The sequence below is a fragment of the Lasiosphaeria miniovina genome, assembly GCF_030549165.1.
Source record: "Lasiosphaeria miniovina strain SMH2392-1A chromosome Unknown B0T26scaffold_6, whole genome shotgun sequence".
In the NCBI taxonomy this organism is placed as follows: Eukaryota; Fungi; Ascomycota; class Sordariomycetes; order Sordariales; family Lasiosphaeriaceae; genus Lasiosphaeria; species Lasiosphaeria miniovina.
Window position 1 is genome coordinate 595,845 of NW_026848225.1, and position 13,398 is coordinate 609,242.

Below are 13,398 nucleotides of genomic sequence, written 5' to 3' on the forward strand. Positions count from 1 at the left end.
GGCGGGGCTACCGATGGGACACTACCTCGAAGTAGTCTCCCGTCAGGGCGCTGTCGTCGCAGGCAGGTTGCGGCGGGGTGGGCTCGGCCAGGGCGAACTCGGGTGGGTAGAAGGTCGCAAAAGTCGAGGGAAAGTGTCGGGTGGGGTGGGAGCGGCTTTGCGGCGCATAATATAAGGTATGCTGGTTGCGGCGGCGTATGACACAAGAGAACCTCGAAGCTGGCGGTGCACTCGATTAGGCCATCGGTCCGGTCGTTCGCGTTGGGCCGCCTTGGCCGCCGGGGCCCGCGGCCGCTTGTTTGCTCGCCGGTTTCAAGGCTGGCGTTGGCACATAGGGGGTATCAAAGGTGTGCACGTGTAGCGCTCAACTGCTGTCGGCGCCACGCATCCCTTCCGGATGAGGGAGCAGGATAGTAGGCATCAAGAGCAGATCACGCTTGTGGATACACGAAGGCTGGAAGGACCACGCCCGCGGCCGCACCGTTCTCCGGCCGAGAAGTTATTCCTGGGTGTCATGTCCTGTCGATACAAGATGATCGGGTGCGCGAGCAGTGGGCATCCATCATCGTCACCACAACCACCACAACAGCAACTACTGCGGCGAAAAGCAGGTAGGCAGGGCAGTTCAGGGCGCAGCGAACAGTCGACCTTGGGAAGAACAGCACGGAGGATACTAGAGTTGAGGCGGGGCGAGGCGACACAGCGAGACGAGGCGGCATCAAGAAGGACCAGAGCAACCCGAGGCCCCCAGGAGGGAGGCAGAATCAAGAACAAGAAAAGAAAAAAAAAGGCCACTCACAAGGTCTAATTCGGGCACGGCCACCGGCGGGAGACCAGAGACCTCGGGTCAAAGTCTGGGGCTGCAGTCGGCCTTCTGGGCTTGGCTTCTGGGTCGAGAAGCTGGTGCCCGCAGAGAGGTGCCCAAAAAAAGCAAAGTTGGCGGGCCGGGTCTAGGGAAGGACGCGGGGAAAGGAAAGATAAACCGAATAGCCCAGGGAAGGGGTCGCGGGCCTGCTGCGGAGGCGCGAGGCACGGAGTGGAGGAAGCAAGATGGCGATGAAAGCGACGATACCGTTCCGCACGCTCTCTCTCTATCTCACTCTCACTCGATTCTCACTCGACTCTCACTCTCGCTTCTGGTGTTGCTTTCCGTCGCGGGCAACCACGGAGGGGAAAGAGAGTAAAAACGAAGGGTTTTCCGATGTTTGGGGGGCCGACGTCGACTAAATTAAAAATCGAATGGAGCAGGGAAGGGAAGGCGGGTCTGGGTCTGGTCTGGGCATTGGCAATGCAAGTTCATGGGGGTCCAGCAGCCAGCGTCCAAAAAGCGGCGGCACTAGCGAGGGGGCAGGCCAGAAATGAGGGTCTTGGGCTAAGTGGCGCCTGCGTCGGCGACTGAGGTGAGGTGCTCCTACTGCGCACTGCGGGCCTACCTGCAGTCCTGCACTACACCAACTAGCCGCCTTAGCGACCGGGGATACGGTTGCAGTGAAATCAAACCTGGAATGGAATGCCTGGATGGAATCGTGAAAATCCAACCCGCCGTACACTAAGGTGAGCTTCCACTGTGCTGCACCGATGCTGCTGTGAGCGCTTCAACTGGGGTTTGGCACTTTTGGCGATGGCATTTCCAATGGAGGACCCATCCCGGTTTAGCTTTTCGCACTGTTTGTTCAAGGCGGGAACCCACCTGCCCGTGGACATGGCAAAGTCCATATCCGCTATCAATCAGCTCCTTCCTTTGAATCCTTGCGCATCAGGGACCTGATCGGCACCGTCAGCCCGTCAGACAATCTATCAATATCAATCCATCTTGGGGAATATCAATCAGCAACTCGGGGCCATTTCCATGTTTCGAGTTTGTTGTGTTTTGCCGTGCCCGGCAACGACAGCAATTGGCAGCAGCGAGACTCGAGATTGCCTTGCCCTACCCTGCCTTGCCTGAGGTGCAGATGAAGGCGGCCGTGCCTCCAAGGCGCTGTCGGGGGCTGCATTGCAGCTTGAGCGGCAGCCAGTTGCCTGACTTTTCGAGCTCGTCTTGGGTAGGTTGAGCTTCCACGGCGTCTCGGCTCAGATGCTTCCTCCCTCTCACCGTCATTTCGCTTGTCTCGACGACGACGAGTTAGCATGCCGTCTATCCTTCCATCGCAGGCTGCCCCACTGTACCGCATCGCCTTGCACACCCTGCACGCCCCTCAACCGCGTCTTTGCTCTCGGTATGGACCTTCGTTCTCTTGACTTACCAATTCTCCCGACGAACAAGAATACCCGACGACACCTGCACATCAGCAGAAGCATCATCGGCTGCTCGAGTCGTATCATAGAAGCCCGTGAAGAGATGCCTGAAGCCCAATGCCCAATGCGCGCAGACGCCCAAGAGCCCGGAAATGCCCCGTCCGCCAGCCGGCTCGCTCTTACGCCTAAGAGCCTGCAGCAATGCCCGGGCCAATAGCGGCTTTCCTCCAAGGATGCATTAGCACTCGCAGCGCTTCCGCAGGACGCCGCATATGTCTCAGAACTGGTGTGAGTGGCCAAGGAAGGCAACCTCCATTGAATCGTGCAGCGACACCGGAAAATGTCATGTTTCGCACATTTGGGCTGGACAAGACATAGGTTACACAGGACGAGGTTCTCGACAGCGGCAGCACCGCTGCTCCCCCTCAGCCAAGAGGCTGACACCCGAGAAATCCAAGTTGATACTCCGTACGAATATCAGCACAGACAAGCGACCGGCGAGGCCCGGCGCCATAGGTCCCTGGAACCGTCGACCTCATCCGGACGAGCCTGGACCGGAGGACCACAGTTTGCTGCACTGTACGGGGTTGACTTCTGCTTAGAGTTGCGCCCCAGAGCTTGGCGTGTTAGTCGTCCGTCTGTGTGTCTGATCTAGCAGATCAACAGCACAACCACCTAAACAAAACGGCGGAAGCAGGCTCTTTAGGGGCAATGGTGCCGCTTTGGTGGGCACAGCTCTTCGGCTTCCACCTATACATCGAAGATCATTCCGTCATTGAGACTTCCGTCTAGCCTGCACTACAGATCACCACTCTGATCTCTAACATATCTATACCCAAAATCACCTAGCACATGTTTCCCCTCTCCGGCAACAGGCACAATGACGTGGAGTTTCTTTGCGCCATGTTTACAATGCCAATCTGGTCTTGGAGTTCCATTTGTTTACTTTGGCAAACCGATGGCACAGGATCCTACTCTTGGCCCCGCGCCGGTGATTAAGTCCTTACGCATTGCTGCTAGTGGCTATTAACCAAATTACCAGCGGCCTGGAGCCTGTAGCCTGTCTGGCATCAGCTTTGGTGCACGGTCTCTCCAGCCGCTGCGCGCTGGGCGTGCGTGCCCGGTGGGGGCCGGCGGATGGCCTCGCTGATATTTGGTTTGTGGAGAGCTGGAGGCGAAGGAAGGTCGTACGTAGGCCTCCTCGACCCTGAGGCTCGACGGGCTCACAAAACAGTCGCTTAGGGCGCCTACCCGGAAGCCATAGCACCTCCACTCAACCGCTCTGAACGTCTCGGGGCCATGAATAGGTGTGCGAATAGAAATGTATGCAATATATACCTAGGAAGCCTCCGGGTCTCGGTCGGGTTCCACGACGGAGCGGTGCCTCTTCGTCAAGAAACGTATATAAGTTCGGAGTATTCCACACCGCAAGCCTACCAAGGGCTGCTGATCCGACGGGAGTTTCTTGATAAGATGTCTCTCTCATCGCCGACGGCGACTCTGGAGTCGCGACCTTGCGACAAGCATGTTTCGGACCTTCTGGGATCCCTGGCGAGGGTCCTTCGCCTGCAAGCCAAGCCAAGCAGCAACCCAGGGTAGCCAGATCTAGGACCGTGCACGATTCATTTATTCCCCACGGACGAGAAACAGACGCCAAAAGTCACGACATTCTATATTTGTGCCATGCCGAGCCTCCCGGCTTCGGCTAGCTCCAAAGGGACAGCCGAAGACACGCAGTCTTTGTTTTGTTTTGTGTTATTAATGATTGACGGACTGCTAACGAGTAAATTCTTTATATTGTTGAAGAGTGCCGTCTTGCAGGACGGAACTATTTAGCAACCGCCATCAACAGAAGTCAAACGATGACATATTGCAGCATAATAATGCCTCTGCTAGTGATCATCGCCAATTACAAGCCAGGACCGAGCCAGCATGGAACTTCTATAGTGTACTTGTTGATGTGTTGGGCAACCTTTTGCCGGCATCGCATGTAACCTCCCACTGTTTGCTCCCCCAGACTGGCATTTTACCCACCAATGCATCCCACATCTTGCATGTGGTGATGGGGTGCAATTATGTCATAGGTACTCGACAGGCCCAAAAAGCACCAGCGCCTCGTGATTAGGATGTCAGCTAGGGCCATGTCATGTCAAGCTCTTTTCCCAGCTTAGCCTAACCTTGCAGGCAACTCTATCTTTCGCAATCGCCCTCAACCCACGCGCTCCAGTCACCGTACGACCCTGAGCACACCTCCTGGCCTAGTTGAGTTGACCCTGTTGTCGACGAGTTCGAGGACATGACAAAGCACGGTCCGGTGCCCCCCTCGATGGCGACCAACGCTGTAGCCGACGCACGGAATGTCAGCCGTCAGCCAAGAACATTATCATGTGAACAGTGCCACACCCACCAAAGGGCGACTCGCAAATGCCAAAAATGGATCGAATGCGTGTCACCTACAGTACGTACTTCCTTGCCCCAGGTTACCAACAGACAGTGCACATTCCGTCTCCCGCCCGAGGGTTGGCTGGCGCGCCTGTATTGATCGAACTTTGGGCTGAAGGGCCGGCGCAGAGCGGGATTAGAACAGACGGCGTTGAATTTGTTCGGGTACGCGCATCGTCGTGCGAATCCGTCTCGCCAACCACAGGCTGCATGAGCGTGCAGGACGCCGACCTTTGGGCTTGGCCTCGAAGAGGTTTGCAGCAATCGGATCCTTTCAATAATGATAAGGTTCAGCAGCGCCTACGTGCGTGCTGCAGCCTCACCGCCTCTGCTACTAGTACTAATTCTCCATTCTTCTCCAGTGTGCTTGTTGCTGCATCAGCTGGAGAAGGCTCCCGTGAATGGAGACGAGCGGTTGAGAGTCGCCACCCAAGCTGACTGTCAGGCATCTGATATTGCCTGGTTTGGACGGCCATATGACATCTGATTGGCTTTTCCAGAATCAGGCATGTCTGTGAGGATCCCAGACGCAGATCCGACAGTGAAAAATGCCCTCTGATTTTCCGTCGGTCAGGGAAAGTCATCTCATTGAACCAGATGCATATTGGGCAAGCCAACGGGAAGAACAGGTCCCCTCACGAAAAACTAGCCGGTGCTGCTTTGGCGTCAAAGGCGACCAATTCCGCAGCTCATAACCATAACCGGCGCCGGAGATCTCGTCGACGGCCTAGGATCGTTCGACGTTTGCTAGAACGACGACTTGAGGAGGGAGGTGCTCATGCAGGACGCCGCCGTGGATGGCCCTCGGCCCCCCTAGTTGCTCCAGATCTGGTCTTACCTTAAGGTAGGCTAGCGTGTGGATGGGGGGTGGTCCACCACACGGCTTGTCCTCACCTCACCCTCCCCTTCAACGTGTGTAGGGAGCGACTGAATTTTCTCGTTTGTGCGCCCATTTTACGGTGAGAAGCGTTGGCCTAGCTGCCTCAGCGTGACCTCATTCTTAGGTCAGCGGCTTCCCAACATTCCTCGCCGTCGCCAGCTTTCATCCCGCTGGGCTGGGGCTCATGCCATGTCTTGGTAGACTGCGCGGGGTGAGAAAGAACATCGTTATCGCTTGCCTGCTTGCGCGGGGCAGTTTAGTTTCATCACGTTCACAAGCCGGCCCCGCTAGCGATGGCTGTTTCCCAGATGCCTGAACATGGGCGACGGCGGGTGCTTCCAAGGGTTGCACGGTTCACCTGATACCATGCTCGCACACATTTTTCAGTGGCGCAACTACTGTGGGTCGGAGTCGAACAGGCCAGCCCCAGGTTTTCTTTCTTTTTCCCGTCTTTTTTTTTGGCTTCACGAGACGAAAAACCCCCACACACCGAACGATTCCGATTGCGACGGCGCCAGTGTGCGCTTGTTTGCTTTTGGTTGACGGCGGCACTCTCCCTTGCTACCGTGCCGAAGCGTGCTCTAGCCAAAACAAAAGATAATGTACGGCCCTGCCATTTCTCGAGCTGCGATACGCCAATTCCTAATCTATGTCTCGCTGTGTGTCTCTCTCACCGCTCCCCTCCTTCTCCTCTCTTTTTCTCTCTCTCACATGAGAAGGAGGGGTGAGGAGGGGGAGGGGGGGTATCTATGTGTTGTAGGGAGATAGAATAATAATAATAATAATAATAATAATAAAAAAGACTATGTGTGTGTGTGTGTGTATATGTGTGTGCACAGTTGTGGTGCAGCATGCAGTCCCGGCCGCGGCGGGGTAGGTATGTTAATCCTTTTTATTCTTCTTATATAGCCCTTGCTCTCGAGCACATTCCATTTTCTGCATAGTTTTGGTGTGTGTGTGCGTGTTGTGTGTGGGTATAGGATTTCTTTTCTTATATCTTGCTGCTGTGTCCATTCCAACGGCTGCTGCTGCTGCTGCTGTTGTTGTTGTTGTTGTTGTTAGAATAAGCAAGGAAAGGGAATCGCAAAATGTCTTGCAGATGCATAATGCAAGTAAGAAAAGCAAAAAAAGACCACCCTCGTAGTAAAATACCAAATTGAAACGAAGGTGAAGAGTACTAATGACTAGATGAGTAAGAGTCCGAGGAAAGAGAGGTGAGATGCACGGACTACCTTACTTACGGATACGTATGTAGACCACGATCCCAGACCGACTACCCTACCCTACCCTGACTGGCTGGGGGGGAAGGGGGGGAAGGTGCAGAAGATCCCTTGGTGCATGGACACTTCCCCCTTCCCTCTGGTCGTACACCGCATACACGCCACAACGACGGTTGTGACTTTATGGTGTGCGTGTACGGATGTGTGTGTGTGTGTATGTGTGTCTGTACGCTTTGCCTTTGCCTACCGAGCCAAGATAGGCAAGCCAGACAAACCAAGCAAGGTAGGTACTCTATGTACGAGTGTAGAAATGTAGGAGTGCATTTCAGGAGGAGAAAATGAGGTAGTGCGCATGTTCGTGTCTCTCACGGCTACTCGGGGCCCATGGGCTTGTTCAAATCATGATCTTCATCATGGTCCATACTCGTGCTTGTGCTCAAGGAGGATGGGGACCCGGACGGGGACGGGGACGGGGACGGGGACGGGTGACAGAGCGGGCCGTCGCCATCGCCGTCGCTGTCGCCGTCCATGTTGTTACCGCTCTCTCGTGTCAATGGGGGACAAAGCAAAAATTAGTTCATCTACGCTTCGTTCAGCATGTTGGCCTGGGCATGCCTCGTAAACATATGCGGCAGGGTTATTGTTGACCGCTCTACTTCGAATTATATACCTACCTACCTGTACGGATATATGTCCTGGAGTGAGGTTTAGGATGAGTAAATACCTAATTATATCAGATGGGTGAGATGTTGCCCCCCTTCCAGTTAATTCGAGAAGCGAATGGGCGGTGTGGCCAAGTAGGTATGTACCTGTCGAATGGTAGGTATCTGAGGTACTAAGGTAGATGGCATGGTATGGCGCTTCGTTTGGAGTAGTACATGTTTCCCCCTCCCCGATGTCTCGGACTGAAACCGGGAGACGAATCTCGGAGCAATCGCAGGGTATTGTGGGTAGGTCGGGGGTTTTCTGGCTTTCTTTATCTCGAGTCTGTAGTCCTTCCCCTTTTTTTCTGTTGGACCTATTTCTGAGACTGGCAGCGTTGTTTTGTCTTGTCTTGTTTTGTCTTTTCTTGGCAGAATTGGTCGAGGTGTGTATATGCATCTACATTTGCAGGTGCAGGTTCGCCTACCTACTTTACCTAACTAAGAAAGGTATTGTGTATATATATTGTGTGTGTAAAGATATGTGACTACGGCAACTGTCATATGTGCTCTTGTATGTCTATCTGTCCGTGGAGAGTACTTACTTACAGGTCACTGTGTGCGGGTGTAAACAGTACGACCAGACGAATCGAGATTGCCGAAATCGGACGGCACTACCTGTCTTACTCACACACACACACACACACACACGGCCCGCCTATATCGCACACTGGGTGGCCTGCCTGCCTTGTGTGGCGATTGACGTTGTTCATATCGTGTAGGTAGATAGGTAGGGTGGTGGCGTTGTCTTACAGCTGGCCTGTCTGGGTTGTTGTGTCCGTGGGTTAGTAAGGGGCCATTGCTGCGGATGTTAATTAAGGGTGTCACGGTTCGGTGTGCTTTTAGATTAATATCAGGGGTGCTACTTCCGACGTGGTGGCTATTGCTGACCTCACCTTGATTTTAGTCTGGTGTTGGGTGATCAAGGCGCGGTCATGGGAACGGGATTTCTCTCTCGGGTTTTTTCTGAGGTAGGGCTCGTTGCCGGGATAGGATGGCGCCTTATTCGAGAGTTTTGGGGACATCGAGGTGATTATATGGGTTTCAATGTCAGGAGAGGCATGTTGTGTAGCTGCGCTTTAGAAAAGGAGGCCAGGGAAAGGATCAGGATTAGCTTAGTGTGGCGAGCCCTTGAGCGTCGTTTGTGTGTTCTGTCCATGCCCCTTTCTTCTCAGACTACGTTATGACTAGCCCCTAGAAAGACCCACCCAGTGACTGTTTTGTTTTCCATCAACCAATATTGACCCCTTTCTTGGCCACCTTTGTCTGTAGATTTCCTCACTCGACGGCTAGCAAGTCTTCAGTTACAATACTCAGATTAGAATGTTCACAGCGCAGTATTCATCGCATGATTTATTACCTTTTACTCGTCACTTGGGCTCATCATGTTGTTGACGTTGGTCAGTAAATACTGAAAAAAGGACACACGTGTATCGAGTCCTTCCTGTCACAAAGGCATATACCTCAAGACCACCCCCAAGGACAACTTGGAGGATTTAGTGACATTACTGTTTAGAATAAGGTAACAGAGTTTGTGATTAATGGTGAGATAAATCGAAATATGTGTATTTGTTATGGTGAACTCGTCGAAAAATAAATTTATAAATAAACATATACGTTGAAACCACGGGTCTGAAGTTGATTACGGCCCCTGACGTGATTCCACGACCTTTTCTCTTTATTCTTTGACTATTTTGCTGTAAGAAATCCACTGGTAAACACGAGTGTACTGCCATGGTGGTCTGATTGCCCAACGTGGTCTGGCTTTCATCAATTTGGCGATTCATCCCATCAACGTAGACGTCCTTTCCTAATTGCAGGTAACATACTACCGGATACTTTTATTCAGATGAAAAGCTGCTCAAAAAGAGAGGGGCATCTGAGAACCTGCCCGGTGACGAGCCCAGTACCATTTTTCGTCCGGTAAACATCCGCCACACTCGACCAAGGACGGCGGGGAATCTCTGCTAAACACTTTCCAAACCACATCCTGCAAGCACCAGAGGACTCGTGTACGCCAAAACAATGACGAAGATCAAAAGAGAGCGGTCGCCGACTGAACCAGATGTCAAACCTCCCCGAGCTGAGGAACCGGCGGCAAAAAAGGCCAAGGTCTCAGGTAAGATATCATCGACGCTCTTGTAACCAAGGCAACCGCCACTAACCTCACACTCAACGAGTAGGCAATGCGCGCCGCCAATTCTGTGGCCGTATCATCGTCCAGGGTAGCAGACTCCACCCTTCGATGCCCTTGAGGCTGCCCTTGAGGCCGAGCTGAACACGATCGCGCTGTCAGATTACGATATCCAGATCGCAGTCTTTGCCAACAGCCTCTACCATGCCCGCGACGTAAATGACGGCTACGCTCTCGTGTTCAAGCAACCCGACGGTGCGCAGATTGTGCTTGCGTGGCCGCTCTATAACACCGGAGAAGACGCCCTCCAAGGCATTGCCGTCGCGCAGGCCATCGAGGTGGCCGGAAAAGTGGTGCGGGCTTGGACCGACAAGTACGTCGAAAACCTCGGCGGACGTATGCTGAACTTTGTGGCCAGGGCCCGAGTGTTGGTCTTCTCGGACAACAAGACGATGCTGGATGTTCTGGACTGGAGAGCAGCCGCAGTCTCCGCGGTCCACTATAAAGTTGTTGACATAATCATAGATAAGTCCTACGAGTTTACGCATATGCCGGGGATGGACGTCGATCTCTAACTGCGCTGGCTGCCCTCAGACTTCGGCGACGAGCGCTACCATGTCGAGTCTCACCACCTTGCCAACACCTGGGCAGACTAAGCGCGGATCCAGAACAGAACATTCGCCATCTTTGACGGCGAGCACGGCATCCTCGCGATGCTGAAGGGCGTCTACGAGAATCTGGGAGAGGAGATCAAGGCGTTGGAGGCCATGTTTCCCAAGCCGCCCAAGCCGGCCAGCCTCGGCGCGTGGCGCCAAAGCTGCAGAAGTCGCACTTCCAGCAGGCACGAACTAGAGCCATGACCGCGGCAGCTGCCATGCGCGAGCAAGTAGCAGACGACAAAAGCGTGCCCGCCGTGCCCCGAGTCATCTTCGTCAACAACGCAGAAACCACTTTTGCGGTCCCGTTTGCGCCGGATGGCACTCCCGCTCCGATATCATTGAGATCGAATTTTCGGATGCCCGCTGTGACGTTGTCTGAGTTGAGGGCGGAGCAAGTATTGACTACCCGACTCGTAGCTTGTCTGAAATTGCCGTATGATGGGCTCGTGTCTTGGGAAATACGGAGTAGATACCTTACTGTAGTGTACTGTAGTCTGAATGCGAATTGCTCTTGTCAACCAATCACTGTGAGCTCCGAGCCCCTGATCTGATCCCTTTTCGCGCTAGTAGAGGGAAACCAAATACTAAAAACTCTAGCGTCCAATCGGAAATCTTGTCAGATTATAAAAGTACCGCCTGTTATTTGCTGAGTGTGTTGAATTGTCGAATTGATTGTTGGTGTAGTGCTTGGGAAGAGAAAGATTCTGGAACTATATAATCACCCTAGAACGGCTTTTATAAAGGAATTCGTAAAAGTGTAATACGGCTTCGAGATTCTATAATAGGCATTCTCATGGCTGCTACCTCCCTCGGCGAAAAGCATTTAGGGCGAGCCGTAATGTCCTGAGGCCTTTCAGATCTTGGAAGCGGTTCACGACTGGGGGAGAAAGACAAAGCCAATCACAGCCAGGGGACGGAAGGAGTACCAGAGTGTCGTACAATTTGAGGCACGATCACAGAGACCGTTGTTCACCGAGCCACGGATCATGGACGACGGATTGGAATCGGACGACGAGTCAGAATGCTTGGAAGATATGATAAGCTGGTGGACATTGAGGCGCGACGCCCAACCTGATATTATTACACTTGAGTGGCTTGCCTCATCACCCAAAGGCAAAAAACTGAGCGGCTCTGGGATGCAGGTCCGCATCCTCAGAGCAAAACCCATGGACGGACCAGGAGGACATTGAATTGACTCGGACCAGGACAGAAGTACGTTGTATTATTTCCAAGAGACAGGACAGTGACAAATCCCCCGATAACAAATGTTTGGTTTGGGTTTAGGGATTGAGCTAAGAGCACACACCCATGCTCCGACTCGATGGGCAGGGCTCCATATTTAAAGGCCAGCGATTGGCCGATTGCGACCCCACCTTGATCTGCCGCAGCGTTGTAGAGAGGCTGCTTGCGCTGAGCAGGAACCTCCGAGACCTTTCAAGTTCGTGACAGCACTACGTCGATCGAGAACCTAACACGCCTTACAACAACTACCTAACTTGGAGCCATATTGCGGTTTCGCCCCACCTTCTTTCCTTTTGCGCAGTGAGACCAATTATCGCAAGGCCATGAATATCTTCCCTCACAAGTTATTATTTTCCGGCCAAACATTATCCCGTTGACTAGCTTCACCCTATCCATCCAACGACCGCCGATTTATCCCTCCCTTCTCGAATCAATCATGTCCTCTGCCACTCCCACCATACCAACCTCGCCGCAGCGCCAATCTGCGGACGAGGATGCGTCTGCACCTACTAATCCCGCTGTGAGAGCACAGTCAGACCCGCGTGAGCTCGACGGCGACAACAATAGCTCCCCCGCCGACATTTCCCAATCTCAGAGCTCCCCGCAATCCGACTCGGCCTCTGAACGCTCCGAATTCGAGCCGTCCTCGCCGCCCCAACCCCAGACCGTCGAGGCCGCAGACGCGGTTCAAGACCCAGAGGCTGCTGCAGGCGTCCCTCCCCTCCCCGCCGAGCCTCTGCCCGTCGTCCCTGTCGACGACGGTTGGGACCCTCACTGGGTTGAGAACGACTGGTGGTTTTACAACCGTTTCACAGGAGTCTGGCAGAAGGAAAACCCGCGTGTACCCGATGCTGCCGCCGTCCAAGCCGCAGCTGCAGCCGCCGACGCAGCAGCTGCGGCTCCACTTCCCCAGGCTGAGAAGGTTACTGTCCTTAGCAATCCGGAGTCGATTGCGGGTGGGTACAACCCGGCCATCCACGGTGACTACGACGAGAACGCGTGGTATGCCAAGAAGGCGCGCGCGGACGAGGCAGCCGCCGCCGCTTCCTCGCAGCTGGCGATTCCCGGCGCCGCCATCGCCGACCCAGCTTTGTACCTCGCGTCTGTCGCCGCCGCCGGAGGCGCCCCCGTCGCCACAGCCGCCTACTTCAACCGCCAGACGGGCCAGTGGCAGCAGCCCGACTTTGGGCCAGAGCGCCACACTGACGAGGCCAAGAGCAAGCGCCAGATGAGCGCGTACTTTGACGTTGACGCGGCCGCCAACATGCACGACGGCCGCAGCCTCAAAGCAGAGCGCTCGGGCAAGAAGCCGACAAAGGCGGAGCTGAAGGCATTCAAGGAGAAGCGCCGCGTTAAGAAGGAAGAGAAGCGCCGCGCTTGGCTCCGCGACTGAGGGCATTTCCTAGGAGGTCTAGATGCATTCTCCCTCCTATAAATAGCCCCGGTCTTGTCCCTTGTGTGTTTTTACTTTCGTCTTTCCTCACTAATTGTCTAGGGTGGTATGCTCCTTTTGGTACCAAGGAGCAAAGCAACGGATGCCAAGGCCAGGCCAGGCCGGAGGGAAAAGAAATTATTCGGAGTCAACTGCCTTTGCCTTTTTTCCCCCCTTGAACCATCATCAACCAGCCTCAGGGCATAACTGGTGTTTGGTAAATACTGGGAATCGCAAACCTCTTTAGGACATCATGGATGGGTTGAGCATTTTCACGGCGGAACAGGGGCTGGGTCTGAGATTTCTTTTTCCAGGAAAGGCGTTTTTCTTCCCATATGTATGAATGTGTGTATGTTTTTTTATATCCTTGTCGGGGGTTTTTTTTTCATTCTCCCTCGACATCTCTTCGTTGTTTTCTCACCCTATCTGGATGTGGTGGAGAGGACGAGAGAG

The 13,398-nt window shown here is 53.9% G+C and overlaps 3 protein-coding genes across 3 annotated transcripts; all 3 read left to right on the top strand.

Moving 5' to 3' along the window:
* The first annotated feature begins 185 nt into the window (after window positions 1-185).
* B0T26DRAFT_395556 (uncharacterized protein) lies at window positions 186-1,339 on the top strand. The gene is made up of 2 exons (XM_060434780.1): window positions 186-753; window positions 845-1,339. Exons 1-2 carry the CDS (start codon window positions 398-400, stop codon window positions 1,182-1,184), a joined length of 696 nt encoding a protein of 231 aa, XP_060292436.1. The 5' UTR covers window positions 186-397; the 3' UTR covers window positions 1,185-1,339.
* Window positions 1,340-9,503: 8,164 nt separating this feature from the next.
* B0T26DRAFT_754389 (uncharacterized protein) lies at window positions 9,504-10,472 on the top strand (the record flags this gene model as incomplete). Its single annotated transcript, XM_060445818.1, has 4 exons — window positions 9,504-9,597; window positions 9,662-9,703; window positions 9,775-10,175; window positions 10,281-10,472. The coding sequence occupies 4 exons, from the start codon at window positions 9,504-9,506 to the stop codon at window positions 10,470-10,472; spliced, it is 729 nt and encodes a 242-aa protein (XP_060292437.1).
* Window positions 10,473-11,665: 1,193 nt separating this feature from the next.
* On the top strand, window positions 11,666-13,097 carry B0T26DRAFT_395676 (uncharacterized protein). Its single transcript, XM_060434781.1, has one exon. The coding sequence runs from the start codon at window positions 11,950-11,952 to the stop codon at window positions 12,904-12,906; it is 957 nt and encodes a 318-aa protein (XP_060292438.1). The 5' UTR covers window positions 11,666-11,949; the 3' UTR covers window positions 12,907-13,097.
* The last annotated feature ends 301 nt before the right edge of the window (window positions 13,098-13,398 follow it).

Bases quoted from the DNA above. Each gene is read 5' to 3' on its own strand.
- B0T26DRAFT_395676 (XM_060434781.1), top strand. From the start codon at position 11,950: ATGTCCTCTGCCACTCCCACCATACCAACCTCGCCGCAGCGCCAATCT.
- B0T26DRAFT_395556 (XM_060434780.1), top strand. From the start codon at position 398: ATGAGGGAGCAGGATAGTAGGCATCAAGAGCAGATCACGCTTGTGGAT. The intron at 754-844 runs GGGAGGCAGAAT...ACCAGAGACCTC, and splicing joins GCAACCCGAGGCCCCCAGGA to GGGTCAAAGTCTGGGGCTGC.